Source organism: Hemiscyllium ocellatum, chromosome 5 (genome assembly GCF_020745735.1).
Source record: "Hemiscyllium ocellatum isolate sHemOce1 chromosome 5, sHemOce1.pat.X.cur, whole genome shotgun sequence".
In the NCBI taxonomy this organism is placed as follows: domain Eukaryota; kingdom Metazoa; phylum Chordata; class Chondrichthyes; order Orectolobiformes; family Hemiscylliidae; genus Hemiscyllium; species Hemiscyllium ocellatum.
Genome location: NC_083405.1, coordinates 84,520,453 through 84,536,931, shown reverse-complemented (window position 1 = coordinate 84,536,931; position 16,479 = coordinate 84,520,453). Strand labels below are relative to the sequence as shown.

The following is a 16,479-nucleotide window of genomic DNA, read 5'->3' as shown; positions in this document are numbered from 1 at the left end:
GATTTTCTTCCCTGAAAGACATTAGTACATCATATGGTTTTGTTTTCGAACAATCAACAATTGATTTATGGTCATTATTAGACTGTTAGTTCCAGACTTGTATTCAATTCAAATTCCACCATCTGCTGTAGTGGGATTTGAATCTAGTTCCCAGGTCATGCTGAGTTTCTGTATTAATAATCTAGCCTCCCCTCGCTGAATAAATCTACAAGATTCCAGTTTTAAACACCAAAAAAAAATTTCACTGCACATTCAAAAGTAAAACAATCAGCAATGCTTATCTTCTACTCTGGCATGCAACATTAACACAACATAACTATGAATTAACAAGAAAGCTGTGACTGAGCGCGCGCACTGCATAGTAATTGGGAAATGTGACCTAAGACAGATTCCATTGATTTCTCGGTAACTCACACAGACATTAATAATCCTTGAAATATGATCTCGTGAACACAGTCTCCTCATGAAGAATTTCAACACTTTCAAAGATGTAGCTTCTGAACTCCCTTCAAGTTCAGTCCTTGCGCTGTCTCAATGAGTGTGGTATCAGAAGGTGAGTAAGCTCCTTCCCCGAAATTGTTGTGCCACAGGATTCCTGAAGCTGTACTTCACCTGTTGATGGGTGTTGTTCAAGCTTTTTGCAGACATCTAGTTTCCCTGAGCTGCTACTATCCATGAGTTTCTCCAAACTCCCAGTTGCACCAGGCTATAAGTGGCTCCCAGAGTTTTTTCTGAGTCCTAACCATCGTTGGAGCTAGCAACAGCATCACCTTCATTGCCCTGGAGCATCGGTATCAACTTGTGTCCAAGTGGTTCCATCCCTGCCCAGAAAAGTCTATTATAGTGCTCCAACAAAACAACACAATCTGGAGGAGTAACACCTCACCTCACCTTTACAGCCTTTGGAACCCAATGTTGAATTCTACAACCTCAGAGCACAACCTCTATCTTCCACTTTTATTATATTCCTTCACCCCTACCCAGAGTCTGTCTTGTTGTCTTTACTCAGTAGAGCGGACCTACTTTCTTCATTTCTCATGTTCGTGTACACTCTTTTAACAATAGCAAACCCTTTGTCTTCTGGGCACCAACTCTAACATTAGCATAAGAGCCAACAATATCCAGGTGCTGACAGTTCCAGATAAAATATTTGATTCAGTGTTAACTGTTTGTTTCTTTCTGTCCACACATGCTGCCAGACCTGCTGGGTTTCACCAGCACTTTTCTGTTCTGAATTCTGTGTAATATTGTTTCAAAATATTTCTCTTCAGTTAGAACGCTCTGCAAATGTTGGCACATAGTTCCCTTTGTCAAGTCAACTTCTAAAGATACTATTTACATTTTAAAAAGAGTTTATATATTCCAGTTCAAGTAACTTTTACCATATTCATAAATTGAAAGGAATGGTTGATGGAGGTGTGGTGTTTGAGAGAAATTGAGTGGACGTATGTGTTTTAGTGATTAGTTATTCTCCAGAAAGTTTGTGTGCAATGGTAAAGTTAGTATGTGGTGTTGCAAGAATGAGGAAGCAGAGAGAAGATGGTGGCACTTAACTTTTGTGGTGTTCAGAAGATCACTGACCTCCTCCATGCATTGCTTTTAACCTGGGATGCTGCCCTGACCCGGGCTGCTATCTGGGCCCAGGCTGGCTGTGCCTGGTGACATGGCCTTCTGTAGTAGTCTGCTGGAAAAGGGACAGCCTGCCTCTCCTCTGCCCTGTCATCAAGCTCTCCAGGTCCATGCGTTTGAAGCAGAGTGCTCCCACTGATTTGCTGTTTATTTTGGGCTCATGAACAATTTCTTCCCATTATTTATTGTAGTTCAGAATTTTGACTATTTTAATGGTGAACTTATTCATGAGGTTGATGCTGAATGTAAGGAGTAAATTATTTTATAGTTCATTGTAAAATTGATCTAATGAACAAACTTTAATCCTGTCTGATTTTGTTACTGCATGATATGTTTAATGTTCACATCTACATTATTTACTGATTTAGCTATCTACTGTATTCATGTAAGACAATAAGTTATTCCTCCCATGTTCTACTTTTAATTTTTAATGCTATCTTTTTTTAAAACAATAATCTTAAATCATATTTGGAGACTATTCAGCCCATTGACTCTGCAAAATATCAAAATCCCAATGATAAATTTGTATTAATCAGGATCTAATAGTAGGCGCAGGTCTTGTACCCCAATGGCATTGTTCATGTTGATGTGTGATTTCTCTCTTGTAGGATGGTCAGATAGACGCTGAGGAACTTCAGCGATGTCTTACTCAATCTGGCATCAGTGGCACCTACAAACGTGAGTTGTAAATGTTTCATAACATACACTGAATACTGAAATACAAATCTTAGTAAGATGACTCAAAAAGCAAAAAATAAATTTGAAGCACGTCAGCTATTTTTATGTTTCTTATGTTCACTATTAGCCGACTGTGTCTGTTCCCTGTCTCTGAGACTTTGAAAAATCAGGAGGTGTTGAATATTGTTAATGATTGTGCAAAACTCTAATTTGCCTGTGGTCCTTGTGACAGAAGTTGTTTTTCAGTGCTGTTAGTAACGACAAGTGTTGTACAAAGTTTAGATTTCAAATTCATTACAAGTCCAAATCACAGTAACATTTGTAGTTTGTTGGTTTGTCCAGTTGTTGTATTATGTTTGTATTTAACAACTGACTATGCTTCTCTCAAAATCCGTTCCATTGTTGGAGCCTCCAGGGTGGAGAGATAAATGGGACGGGGTTGGGGCTGGGGAGAAGGTAGCCAAGAATACAATAGGTGGATGGAGGTGGGGATGAAGGTGATAGGTTAGAGAGGAGGGTGGACCGAATAGGTGGGAAGGGAGATTGACAGGTAGGAAAGGTCATGAGGATGGTGCTGAGCTGGAAGGTTGGAACTGGAGTAAGGTGGGTGGAGGGGAAATGAGGAAACTGGTGAAGTCCACATTGATGCCCTGGAGTTGAAGTGTTCCTAGACGGAAGATGAGGCATTCTTCCTCCAGGTGTCGGGTGGTGGGGGAGTTGAAATTTTTGGGCCACGGGGCAGTGGGGTTGATTGGCGTGGGTGTCCGGGAGATGCTCCCTAATGCGCCCTGCCAGAAGCCGCAGTGTCTCCTCAATCTCCCTGTGGTTACCTTCTTCCCACCCCCACCCCTCTCCCATTTATCTCTCCACCCAGGAGGCTCCCTGCCTTCATTCCTGATTAAGGGTTTTTGCCCGAAACATCTATTTTCCTGCTCCTCGGATACTCCTGACCTGCTGTGCTTTTCCAGTACCATCTAATCTAGACTCCGATTTCCAGCATCTGCAGTCCTCAATTTCATCACTCGGGATGAAAGGATTTCTTCCATCTCTGTCCTAGAAGACCTATCAAGATTCCTTAAACTGTGACCCCCTGAATCTGGACTCCAAAGTCATCAAGAACATCTGCAATTACCTTTTCTAGACCTATTAGAATTTTATAGTTTTGAGATTTATTGCATTCCCTCCATCCCCAAAACACGGATAAGGAGACCAAAACTGCACAATATTCTGCTGTGGTCTCACCAAGGCCCTGTACAAATTCGCAAAGAAATTGGATGGGCACTTTAAATAAACTTTTAGGGCTACAGAGATATAGTATTGCTGCTGGATTCAAATCCTCTCGCTATAAAGGTAGTCATATATTTGCCTCCTTCACACCTACTGCAGCTGTACGCTTACTTTCAGCATCTGTTGTACCATGACACCCAGGTCTCAGTGAACTACCTCCTTTCACAATCTGTAACCATTCAGAAGGATGATAATACCCTTTGCTATAAGTACTCCGGTTGCATTTTTAAAAATTCTCAAACATTCAGTAGCTAAATTTGGATCCTGTGTACCTTGTTGGTGTCCGGAAAAATATTTTTCCCTCATCCAACATCATTAAAATAGATTATCTGAAAATCCTCTGCTATTTTCATGGAATCTTCTTGCATCCAAATTCATTTCCCCATTTCCTGCATTAAAATAGTGACTACATTTCAAAGGTACTGCATTGGTTGTTATAATCTTTGGGTTTACCTAAGGTGAAAGCCACTAGATGACAGGTTTTTGAAATAGTTAAAACTGAGCACTAGATGAAGGAAGACTGTAAAATGCTTATTGAACACAGGAGAGTAAAGTAATAAATTTGATAAACACTGATCAACAAGTTTGTGGACAGTTATAGTCTTTACTACATAATGTACATTCTGAAAACTGTTTACATGGTGTATTCTATATGGTGTTCTCATAGCTGTTTCTCTGCAGCATTCAGCATGGAGACCTGCAGGCTAATGATTTCCATGTTAGATGTATCCTTGAAATACTAAAGTCTTCCACTAATGCAAAATGATACTGGTTTTAAAATATGAACAGTCATGTTTGCTGTGAGATTGACCAGTTTAATTTTCTAACATAAAAGAAAGCTGTTCCATTACTTGATTGTTCTATGTGCAGAAAATAACAATAACTTTGCTTCCTTATATACAGGAGGTTCACAGGCAATCACAGAATTCGCAAAGAAATTGGATGGGCACTTTAAATAAACTTTTAGGGCTACAGAGATATAGTATTGGTATAGGACTGGCTACATTGCCTAACAGAGAGCCAGCATGGAGTCAGTGGCCCAGATGACCTGCTCCAGTGCTACAGAGAGCATCAGTGAACCTAAAGCCTAGACATTTTCAATCAACCTGTTCAGATGTGTTATTGCACAATTCTGGAGCAGACAGAACTTGAGCCCAGGTTTCCTAACCCATGACATCATAAGTGGGCATCTTGAGAATAAGACACGTCCCACAGGCAAGAAATCCCAACGGATCAAACGAAATCCGTCCGGCTTCTCTGACCAATAAGGTCACTGAACTGGGATGCCTTGCCAACCAACTAGATGCTGGTACTCACTGAGCAGCAGTGTCCCAATGAAGGCTTGGCTTCCCATCTGAATGGTGCAGAAGGTGAGGACCTGTGAAAAGGTGAAGGATTTTTATGGGAGGTGACTACAGGTTGGGGTAGTGAAGAAGGTTGGGGGCTGAAGTGGTCAGAGTTCTTCCCTTCCTTCCTCCACAGCCCCCAGCTGGATAGATCAGTCTATTTTCCCAGTCAGGAAGGCAGCCACTGTCCTTGCCTATCAAGGCCAAGGTTTTATTGGGCAGGTTGAGGCCTTTATAATTGGCTGTTAATTGTTCGAGGCTTTAAGTGGTCATGGTTGGGAAGATCAACCAAGGATCATTTTGCCCAGCAGACATTGGATGAGGTGACAGGAAGTGGGTGGTTATCTCTCTGGCGCAAACCTGTAAGATTTGCCCTTCCTGTTTGCTCCCCTGCCACTTCCAGGTGTGCAATATTCTACCCCCACAGGTGGCTCACATAAACAGAATATAAAAGCAGGGGAGTTATGAAGTTCCAGCTCCCAGTTCCTGCACACATTCACTGGTCAGTATTAAATTCTATCAGTCTGTGTTCTGATATATCTCCACTGTTTGCCACACTGCCTCTAAATGTTTTTTAATGCATTGGAATGGTGGCTGGATTAAGATGTATCTTTGCCATTAAATCAGCAGCAAGTAAGAAACGTGTGCCTTCAGATTCACAACTGCGTAAAGGTGGTGTGCAGCAGGCAAAGTAGTGTTCATGGTGGATTTAGAGGGACTAGGAACTGCTTTTCTTCCACAGGGAGCTTGGTTTATTGGGGAGAGGAGGCTGAACTATTACATTGAGCTCAGATTGTGGCTCTCCAGGAAGCTGATGATCTGGTTGTCCACAGGAAAGAGGTTGGGTTGTAACTGGCCTAATAAAGACTAAAGGAACAGAGCGAACAAGACAACAGAGAGAAAAAGTCATCTCACCTGAAGGCATCATAAGCAGGATACAGGAGAGATTAACTGAAGGCAAGTCAATGGTGAGACTGAGAGTGTCAAAGAACACCAAGGGCAAACCAAGGCTGAGGGATGGAGGGTCGAGAATGATTATTGGCAAGTTGAATGTTAATGTGAGGGGAAGGGTGCAGCGCTGATAAGTAGTCAGCGAGATTGATAGAGATGGTTTAAAAGTCACAACAGTCAGGACTGAGGGTGTTGGTGTGAAGCTCCAAGGTGAATCAATGCACAGGGTGATGGCTTGCAGCTTCAGGGTTCATTGTGGCAGCTATAGATTGAAAATTCTCTTTAGAAAAGCAGAGTGATGCTGCTGGCTTGCTAAAAGCTTTGCCCCTCTAGGTGTTGTTTAAGTAGGACGCTCGCACCTTTGCCCAGGATGAGGTTACAGTGGAGTCAGCGAATTTGTACCTGACCCTCATCGCACAGCAAGCTGGGCTCCTCAATGGGCAACAGCAGTTGGCAAGTCACGATGAGATTGCATGTAGTCAGCAGGCCCACTCACTTCTGAGCCTGTTGCTGGGACACTTGCTGCAACAAGATTTTGCCCCATGTTTCAAAAAACAAATTTGAGGATATAAATGTTACCTGTACATTAACAAATTGAAGTTGTTTTGATAATTAGCTGAGAATGATGCTCAAAACTGTGTATTGACACCATCTGAAAACATAACCACAATTTGACTTGTGTGCCATGGTATAAAAGTCAAATTAAATTGACTTATTTTCAAATGACTTATAATCTGGAGCAAGCATTTACAATGACTGGACAGTCATAGTCATTTCATGGATCATTGGTTCCAACCAGTCTGTCTTGGTATTTACATTACGCACATACCTCTGGCCATCTAACTGTATCTGATTTTGTTAACATATATTAAAGTTCATTTCTCATTCATATACTCGATGCAGAGAAGACCTGACTCCAGGTTGGTTACACGCTATACAACTTGTGCTTGGTAATGTTTTACCTTTTTAATTTGCTACCAAATTGATTTTTCTTTTGCAGGTAACTTTGTCAAGTTGCTTCTGTAAGCTTTGCATTCATTGATTAGTACTATATTCCAGTTGTTCAATAGAAAATGATCACTGTCAAAGGTTTTATTCCTTAATGGTAATTGCTAGCGAGATATGTCCGGTACAATGGGTTTTCCAGAATTCAAAGAGCTGTGGACAGTTTTGAGTAACTGGCGGCAGAACTTTTCTACATTTGACCGTGACAGGAGTGGAACTGTAGAGCCCCAGGAACTGCAACAAGCTATTGGTGCCATGGGTAAGTGATAAATTGATGCATTATGTTAATCTATTCTGAGGAAGGGTCACTGGACCAGAAATGTTGACTCTGATTTCTCTTCACAGATGCTGCCAGACCTGCTGAGCTTTTCCAGCAATTTGTGTTTGTTGTTGATTTTAGTATTTTTTTAACTAACCTCCCCAGACAATGCAGAAACATAATGTGTTTGTCCCATGTGTGAGTGTCCCTTCAGGGCTTGAGTTAAGAAAAAATTCAATGTTGACACTCCAGTGAAAGACTGAAGGAGTGCTCCATCATCAGAAGTGTCACATTTTAGAAGAGATGTTAAAATGTGGCCCTATTTTCCCACTTTGATGAAATAAAAGATTTGCTACACTATTTCAGAGAAGAGTTATCTCCTGATCCATATTTAATATTCAATCAACAACACCTATTCAGAATAACTGGTATAACATGCCTGTATTTATTGCAACAATAAATATAGATTAGATTCCCTACAGTGTGGAAACAGGCCCTTCAGCCCAACCAGTCCACACAGAGAAACCCAACCCAGACTCATTTCCCTCTGACTAATACACCTAACACATGGGCAATTTAGCATGGCCAATTCACCTGGCCTGCACATCTTTGGACTGTGGGAGGAAACCGGAGCACCCGGAGGAAACCCAAGCAAACACTGGAAGAATGTGCAAACTCCACACAGACAGTCGCCCAAGGTTGGAATCGAACCTGGGACCGTGGTGCTGTGAGGCAGCAGTGCTAACCAATGAGCCACCGTGCCGCCCTAATACTTTCATATGAATAGCTGATGGTCATGAACATTTCTGTGCAAATCCAAATCTTAATCTTAGCATGACATATTTAAAATAATTGTCATTGTACGCAAACTTGGATCTAAAAAGATCTTCATACTTCAGATGACCTTAAATTCAGCATGTTCACAACTAATTTGTAATCATCTGTAGTGGAATTAATAATTGTTTCAATTTTGTAGTCTGCTTTCCTAACAGGAGGGAAGAAAATCTGAGAGTAATGACCCTCACTACTAAATGATGTACGAGTTGTAAATCTGGTTTACTAATATAGGCAAGAATATTCCCTTTAAAGTCATGTAATTTAAATATCAAACAATCAAGGAAATGTTGGTCTTGCTTTATTTAGAAATCGGAGCTTCATTTAAAAATGAAGTCAAATAGAAATTTTTGAAAAAGAAACTTTTTTTAAAATTGAGAATGTAAAAAAAACTGAAAATACCCAGGGACGACTGTCTGGTAGTATTGTTTATATGTAACAGAAAGCACCTCAGATCACAATCCTAACAGTACAGCTGCTTTAAAATATCTAAGAAATTGTAAATTGCTGGTATTTATAAAGTCTGTCCTATGTAGGCATAGATATAGCATGACATGTTTGCAGAATTTGTGTGTTTAAATCTTCCCTCCCCACAAGAATTCTAATCTCCCAAAAAAACTAACTTATCCAATTATTTTATAACTTCAATGTTCATACCAAAAGGGATGGACCTAGTGGTATCGATCCAGAGACCCCAGTAACGATCTGGGGGAACCAGGTTCCAATCCCACTGTGACAGATGGGTGGAATTTTGTTTCAGTTTAAAAATCTGCAACAATCAGTGTAATGATCGTGAAACTGGTATCGAATGTCGGAAAACCCATCTGGTTCACTAATTTCCTTTCAAGGAAAGACATCTACCTTCCTTACCTGGTTTGACTGACATGTGATTCCAGACCCACAGTGAAGTGGTTGATTCTTAACTGCTCTCTGGGCAATTCAGGTTGGCAGTAAATGCCAAACCAGTGATGTCCTCATCCCATGAATAAATATATAAAAAAAGTTTTTATTTTTTCAGAGATGTATAAAGATTATGTAAGGTCTGAAATGTTTTCTATCCATTTCATTGACTAGGGTACAGACTGTCTCCTCAAGGTTTGAATGGAATTGTAAAGCGATATAGCACCCATGGGAAGATCTCCTTTGATGATTATGTAGCCTGTTGTGTAAGACTTCGTGCTCTGACAGGTATGAATCTCCTCTGAGAATGGGGTATGTGTACAGCACATTGAATATAGTATGTTGGAGATAACAGAACAGGAAAATGTGGAAAATACAGTAGTTGGTCTGGTAACATTTGTAAACTTATTGGGGTGATGACCCTTATTTTGCAGATGCTGCAAGGGTTATTGAGTATCATTTTCAATTAGTTTTGATTGCCAGCATTGGCATGACATACTTTGCCAATATCAAAATTGTTCAAATAATGTTTCCAAGCTGATTTTTTTTTTGATTATATAAAATGTCATCAAGACTTAGATTTTCAAAAAGACAGAGACATTTTAACCTAGCATCTGTAACTTCCACATGGTTTTAAACATTCCTGTTACTGCTGGCAATAGCAAATATTCACATCTAATTTGACTTTTAAAGATTTAATTTGCAAAGCATAAAAATGCAAAAATGTATAAATTAAACTCCGATGACTTAGTGGTCATGTTCACGTTAGTAATTTGGAAATGAGATATGATCATTATTGGCAAGGCTGTTATTTAATGTCATGCCTAATTGATCTGGAGATGCTGGAATTGGTGATGTAATTACATCTGCAGTACAATTGGAGGAGGACCCCAGTGATGTTGCCTCAGCAACAGTGAAGGAACAGCAGTATAGTACCAGGTCAAAGGGTGTTTGACTTAGAAGTGATGTTCCCATACATCTGTTGCCCTTCCAGATGATGATGGCTTTGGGATGCGATGGTGTTGTCAAAGGTGCTTTGGTGAGTTGCTACAATGCATCTTGTATGTGATATATATTGCTGCCACTGGTGTAAGGACTAAGAAACAAGGTGAGGTGCCAATCAAGCCAGTGGCTTTGTCCTGGATGGGCTCCAGAAAAGCAGCTTCTTTAACTGTGGCCGAACACATTAACTCCCCCTCCCATCCCACCAAGGACATACAAGTCCGAGGCTGCCTCCACAACCAAAGTCTAGCCATCTGATGTCTGGAGGAAGAACACCTCATCTTCCACCTTGGAACCTTCCAATCACACGGGATCAATGTAGATTTCATCAGTTTCTTCACTTCCCCCCTGCACACCTTATCCCAGATCCAATCTTCCAACTCTGCACTGTCCATCTTCCTTCCCATCTATCCACTCCACCCTCCTTTCCACCTCCACCCCCATCTCCATCTATCTGTCACATTGCCAGCTACCTTTCCCCCAGCCCCACCCACCTCCCATTTATCTCCTTGGGCCACTCCCTCATTTCTAATAAGCTTATGCTCGAAACATTGACTCTCCAGCACCTCAGATGTTGCCTGACTGGTTGTGCTTTTCCAGCACCACACTTTTCAACTCTGATCTCCAACATTTGCAGTCCTCAGTTTCACCTTGTCCTGGATGGTGTCAAGCTTGAGTGTTGCATGATCAATGCTCATCCAGGCAAATGAACAACATTCCATCACACTCGTGCCTTGAAGATGGAGAGGCTTTGGGTAGTTCGGAGAAGAGTAGCTCAGTGAAGATTTTCAATCTGCCCTTGTTGGTAGAAAATTTTAATGGCATGTTTAGTTAAGTTACTGGTCTAGTTTGTTAGTGACTATGTATTTAGCAACGGTAATAATGTGGAGCATCAACTTTGTTAGCATCTCTCTTGTTGGACCTAGCACCCTATTAGCCCAAACCTGAATGTTCCTGCCTGTGAGCTTAGACTGAGCTTTAGTTCTTGAGAGGTTGTTACAGACATTAATACTATGCCATCATCAGGAAATATCCCAACGTTTTGGTCTTCTGTCATTTTAGTCAGACAAAACTAGAGTATTCTGAACGTAGACCCATTCTGTTTACTGTACATCTTTTGCCAATTAAGACTGCAAGATGAAAAGTGAAACAGCATTTTATGCGAAGAGAAGAGAAAGCTGAATTTAGCAAGTGGACTCTGTTTGGAAGAGGCATTGCTGTGGATGCATGCACCAGTTAGAAAATGATTGAATGTTCTTACTATGTACACACTTAATAAATGTTTTAATTCAACCAGAGAGGTATTATCCATTCTGTTTCATTTATCAGAGTCTTGACTAACCAGTCAACCTACCTGATTTAATTTAAACAAATTTAAAATTTATTCTCACCTCTTGAATTCAGCTGTCTGGTGAGATCTGTAGTTGAATGGTCCTGACAGAATTTTCTGTGCAGGAAATTATTTACATAGTCTGAGACGAAGATTCACGTTGCCATGAATCAAAGCAGGTTAGATCATGCTGTGCCATGCCCTTTTTATGCATCTATATTTGTACATTAGCCACAACATACAAACTTAAAGGCTGTAAAGTGCAAAATCAGTTTGTAACTTAACTATTTATGACCAACTGTTAGAATTTTGAGTTTTAATGAGATCACCTCATTCTTCCAATCTCTAGTGAATGCAGGCCAAGTCGATGCAATCTTTCCTCGTTTGACAAACGAGGGAATCAATCTGATGAACCTGTGTGTTGTAATTAGTTTCTACTCCTTAGAAAATTACATTGTCATCATTTTTAGGTTTGAGGCGCCTTCATGGTTTCTTGACTTGTGAAACAAAGCTTCGTAGTCAAAACCGTTTGGCAAAGGCATAGTCATTTGAAATAGTAGACAAAGAAATCTTAGTGTATGTTATGAGTGTGGCAATGAGAACTTTTTTTTTGAGTTCTTTCAGAACTCGAATCCTCCTCTTCTCATACATAACATTGCTTGGCTATACCCTAGCATAGCATTTTCATGGTATTCTGAATAGTCCTTAAAGGGGAGGTGATGGCCTAGTGGTAATACTGCTAGCCTGTTAATTCTGGAGACCTGGATTTGAATCCTGCCATAGAAGATGGTGGAATTTGAATTTAATAAATCTGGAATAAAGTGTCTAATGATAACCACTGAACCACGATCCATTGTTGGGGAAAACCTCTCTAATTCACTAATATCCTTTAAAGAAGGAAACTTCTGTCCTTACTTGGTCTGGGCCTACATGTAACTCCAGACCCACAACAATGTGGTTAATGCTGAACTAGCCTGCTGGCCTAGCCAGTGACACCTACATTCCATGAATGAATAAAGTAAGTAGGAGTTCCATGCTTTTTTTTTATTTTTCACAAAATAAAACCCTTTTTAAGTCTCTCTTTAAAGTGAGGATAGTAGGGTAGAGTGCATAGGACATAAAACACAATTTTAAGGGAGAGCTCTCTTTAAATTTGGAAAGCTCTATTCTAGTCTAAGCAATTGTATATGTGGGCATGTACATCATAAATCATGAATTTTTGTCACTGATTGTGTGTTCTGTGTATGTTGTTTTACGCCAGAGGCCTTCAGAAGAAGAGATGCTTCCCAACAAGGAGTTGTTAATTTTGCATATGATGATGTGAGTACAAAAATTTATATTTAGACTAAGATAACAATCAGGTGTTAAAATTGATGTAACTTTGGACTCTTGTTTGACTTCAATGCTATTTTCAGCTGGTTAAGGATTCTGCGACGTTTCTTGGGGACCCTTTACCCTCTATAAATGCAGTTAATAAAAGGAGTTTTAGATCTGAGATGTGTTCTATAATTATTTTCATTTATTTAAAATTTATGGTTCAATATGCAATTATGTTCAATTTTTCAGTGACTGCGCTTCAATGGAAAACAGCTTCCTTTTTAATTGCCATCTCAATCATGATTTAAATCTATATTTATACTTGCCAAACATGGAAAAGCAAGCAAACTGCAGTGTGACAGCTGTACTGTCGAGCATATTTTCACTTGTGGTAACCACCATCTTGTCATCAGGCACCATCTCCTGTTTTGTCTATCTTATCAAGGAAGATGCTGCTTCAGCCTCAGCTGCCACATGTTGCCTATCCTATATCTGATACTCCCTCGATTTCATTCAGTGGTTACTAATTAACTGCCCTCCCCATTAAACCTGCTGAATAGTTGTTAATAACCCAACTATTTAATGGCACGGTGGTTCAGTGGTTAGCACTGCTGCCTCACCACCAGGGATGTGGGTTCAATTCCAACCTTTTGGTGACTGTATGCAGTTTGCACATTCTTTGCATGTCTGCGTAGGTTTCCTGTAGGTCCTCCAGTTTCCTCCCACAGTCCAAAGATGTGCAAGTTGGGTGAATGACCATGCTAAATTGCCCATATTGTTCAGGGATATGTAGGTCAGGTGCATTAGTCAGGAAAATGTAGAGTAATGGGATAGGGGAAAGGGTCTGGGTGGGATACTGTTTGCAATGGACTTGTTAGGCCAAATGGCCTGTTTCCACACTATAGAGATTCTATGATAGTTCATAACTGGCATTTGTGGAGGCTGGCACCCCAGAGAGACACGATCACGTTGCAGTTAATTCCTCCTGAAATATTCTAACAAGTCAATGAGTTCTTAGGAAAAGAATAACTGGCTTTGATGGAGTCTCCCACAAGTTGCAAATGAAATTGAGGAATCCTTTTTTAATGCATAAATGTGATAAAAGATGTTTTCTAAACTATAAATATGAACAGAATATTTAGTGGACAATATTGAAATGTTATCCTACTTGAAAACGTTTGGAGACATTCATGGTAAAACTAATATCTAGATTTGCCATTTCACCAACATCAGTATTTTCTCTTCTTGGAGTATGATAAACTAGTGTAATTCTGCCCTTGGTGGTTTTGGGTAAATTCCAACCTTCAGCGGAGACACCAGTTCATGAGGTGGTCTTTCACAATGACTAGTTTAATACTTACTCTGTGAAAAGTGTTTATAAGGAACAAATGCAAATTCAAAGTTGAATCTTGAAACTGCTAAACTATCTGATCTTTGCCCAAGCAAGTGGAGCAATGCAATCAGCCATGATTTTGGTTCCTGCTTGGCATTTGCTTTGATCTCCTATGATTGCCTAGACTACCACCATCTGCTGTCAAGCCTTATAAATCATTAAGTAAGGTCCTGAAAGGCAACACAACATGAGTTAACCATAGAAGGAAAGATTTGTAGTTGTTTTAAGTTTTATTTGATTTGCAATTGAGAAAGTTAATAAACATTTTACAATTTCTTTTTCAGTTCATCATGTGCACCATGACTATTTAACTGAAGCAGGATTGAAAAGAAAACTGTAGTTTCCAAAAGAACGTAACCTCTTTCTGAGTGCCCAGTCTAATAACCAGCTGCAAAGTTATGCAATGTTATACAATATATATGTAAAGAGAAGTGCATGATCTGGAATGAGAGTTTTTGGCTGATTATATAATGCTGCACTATACTGCTGTGAAATCAGTTAATTTTTTTAATAATGATGGACATTGATTTTTGTACTGACTTCTGCCAAATAATGCTTGGTTTGACATTGAACATTTTGCAAGCTTATGAGCACAAAAGATGTAACTTCCCTAATGAAGGTATTGAATTCAAATATATATATTGTACAAACCCAATTGTTGCATGTGTTTGGTCTACATTTGGTCTACAGTTGAAGAATGCATAATATCATTAGAATTCATCATAGAACAAAAGACATCCTGTTTTGCCAGATGACACTTAAATTAGGAAGATCATTGATGTAAATGTGGACATTTCAAATGCCTCACCTGGTACTTACTTGACTCTGGTTATCTGGCATTAAGTCAGAAGATTTTAGGTTTGAGCACCTTCCTCTTCCAGCGAAGATTAAAGTTTCAGGCGAGATAACAGTATCAAGGAATGGCTGTATTGTCAGATGTTATCTTTCAGCTGGGATTTTTAATTGAGATATTTGAGCTAAAAATTTGAATTGTGCCATAAATCAGTTTCTGCTGCAGAAATCTAGGGAAGTGTGGAGGAAGAATCACCCAAAATAGATCTCAACTTTAAAAAGCCAAAAGAACCGTGAATGCTGTAAATCAAACAAAAACAAAAATTGCGAGAAAAGCTCTCCACAGATGCTAGAAAAATCAGAGTTAATGTTTTGGGTCAAGTGACCCTTTCTCAGAACTCTGATCTCTAACCTAGTTGCAGTCACTCATGTGGCGGTTAAATTCAGGGAGGGAAGGTGAGTCTCTGTTGTGTGTAAATGATATGTTCATCTAATGAAAAAATAGCTGAAGTAAAAAAAAACTTTTCAAGCTAGCTTTCAAGTAGCATTTTCATTTTCTCCTTTTTAGGAACCACTGCTTTGGTTACTGAGGACCTGAATAAACTAAATTTCAAAATTTATTTTGTATCTTGGACACTTCAGTGTAAAAACAGTACAAAGCCCCTTTTTAAAAGGTTGCTCACATTACATGATTTAGGCTTCCCACAATCTTGAAGAACTCATTAGATTAGATTACTTACAGTGTGGAAACAGGCCTTTCGGCCCAACAAGTCCACACCGACCCGCCAAAGCGCAACCCACCCATACCCCTATATTTACCCCTTACCTAACACTACGGGGAATTTAGCATGGCCAATTCACCTGACCCGCACATCTTTGGACTGTGGGAGGAAACCAGAGCACCCGGAGGAAACCCACGCAGACACGGGGAGAACGTGCAAACTCCACACAGTCAGTCGCCTGAGTCGGGAATTGAACCCGGGTCTCAGGCACTGTGAGGCAGCAGTGCTAACCACTGTGCCACCGTGCCGCCCACAACTTATCATGTTGATAAGTAGAACTTAAGAGGAAATTGTTCTGCAGCTTCCAAACATCACTTAATATCAGCGTTGGATTGTAATTTGCTACTCCCCAATTTTGAGAATGTCCAATGGCAAGAATGACCTGCCAGTGTAAAACTGCTGCGCCCTGGGAAAAAAATAAGCATAAGCACAACCGCAGTTAGGCGGTAGTATGGGGGGGGGTTAAAAAAAAGAAAAAAAAACTGCTGCGCCAGATGCTTTGTTTTGTCCTTTCAAGCGGATTCAGCAATTTAATGACAACATGACAATAAACTGATATTAAAATTCAGTACAGAGGAACCTATATTATTCACAGGACATAGGTGGGGAGCATTTTATTCGGTTAATCAAATTCTGCATAATTGAATGCTGGACAACATTGTTTAGCCAAGCACTGAGACCTTGTGATCTTGCTGGATATTCAAGGTTCCTCTGTATTTTGGCCAAAAGGTTAATAAGGTCACTACATGGGGGACGATTATGCCCATCACCTGAAGAATAGGTGTTAATTACTATTGAAGCTTAATTAGTCATAATGATGATTACATAATATCTGAAATAGAACAGACGATGAACAAATTAAATTTAAAAATTGAGCATCCACAAGATCCTGCATTGTATTCCAACTCAATCTGCAATCTCATAACCTTGCATATTCACAGTCTACCGTAGTCATCAAACCAGGAGATTCACTC

General features: G+C 39.9%; 1 protein-coding gene across 1 annotated transcript in view; it reads left to right on the top strand.

The window, feature by feature from the left end:
• LOC132815767 (sorcin-like) overlaps positions 1-14,586 on the top strand; it is a 46,664-nt gene extending 32,078 nt beyond the window's left edge. Inside the window, exons 3-8 of the mRNA XM_060824938.1 lie at positions 2,238-2,307; positions 4,276-4,319; positions 7,008-7,155; positions 9,064-9,177; positions 12,483-12,541; positions 14,216-14,586. Of these exons, the coding sequence (XP_060680921.1) occupies positions 2,238-2,307; positions 4,276-4,319; positions 7,008-7,155; positions 9,064-9,177; positions 12,483-12,541; positions 14,216-14,242 (462 nt within the window). The 3' untranslated portion in view covers positions 14,243-14,586. The remainder of the gene's footprint in view (positions 1-2,237; positions 2,308-4,275; positions 4,320-7,007; positions 7,156-9,063; positions 9,178-12,482; positions 12,542-14,215) is intronic.
• Positions 14,587-16,479: the final 1,893 nt, after the last annotated feature.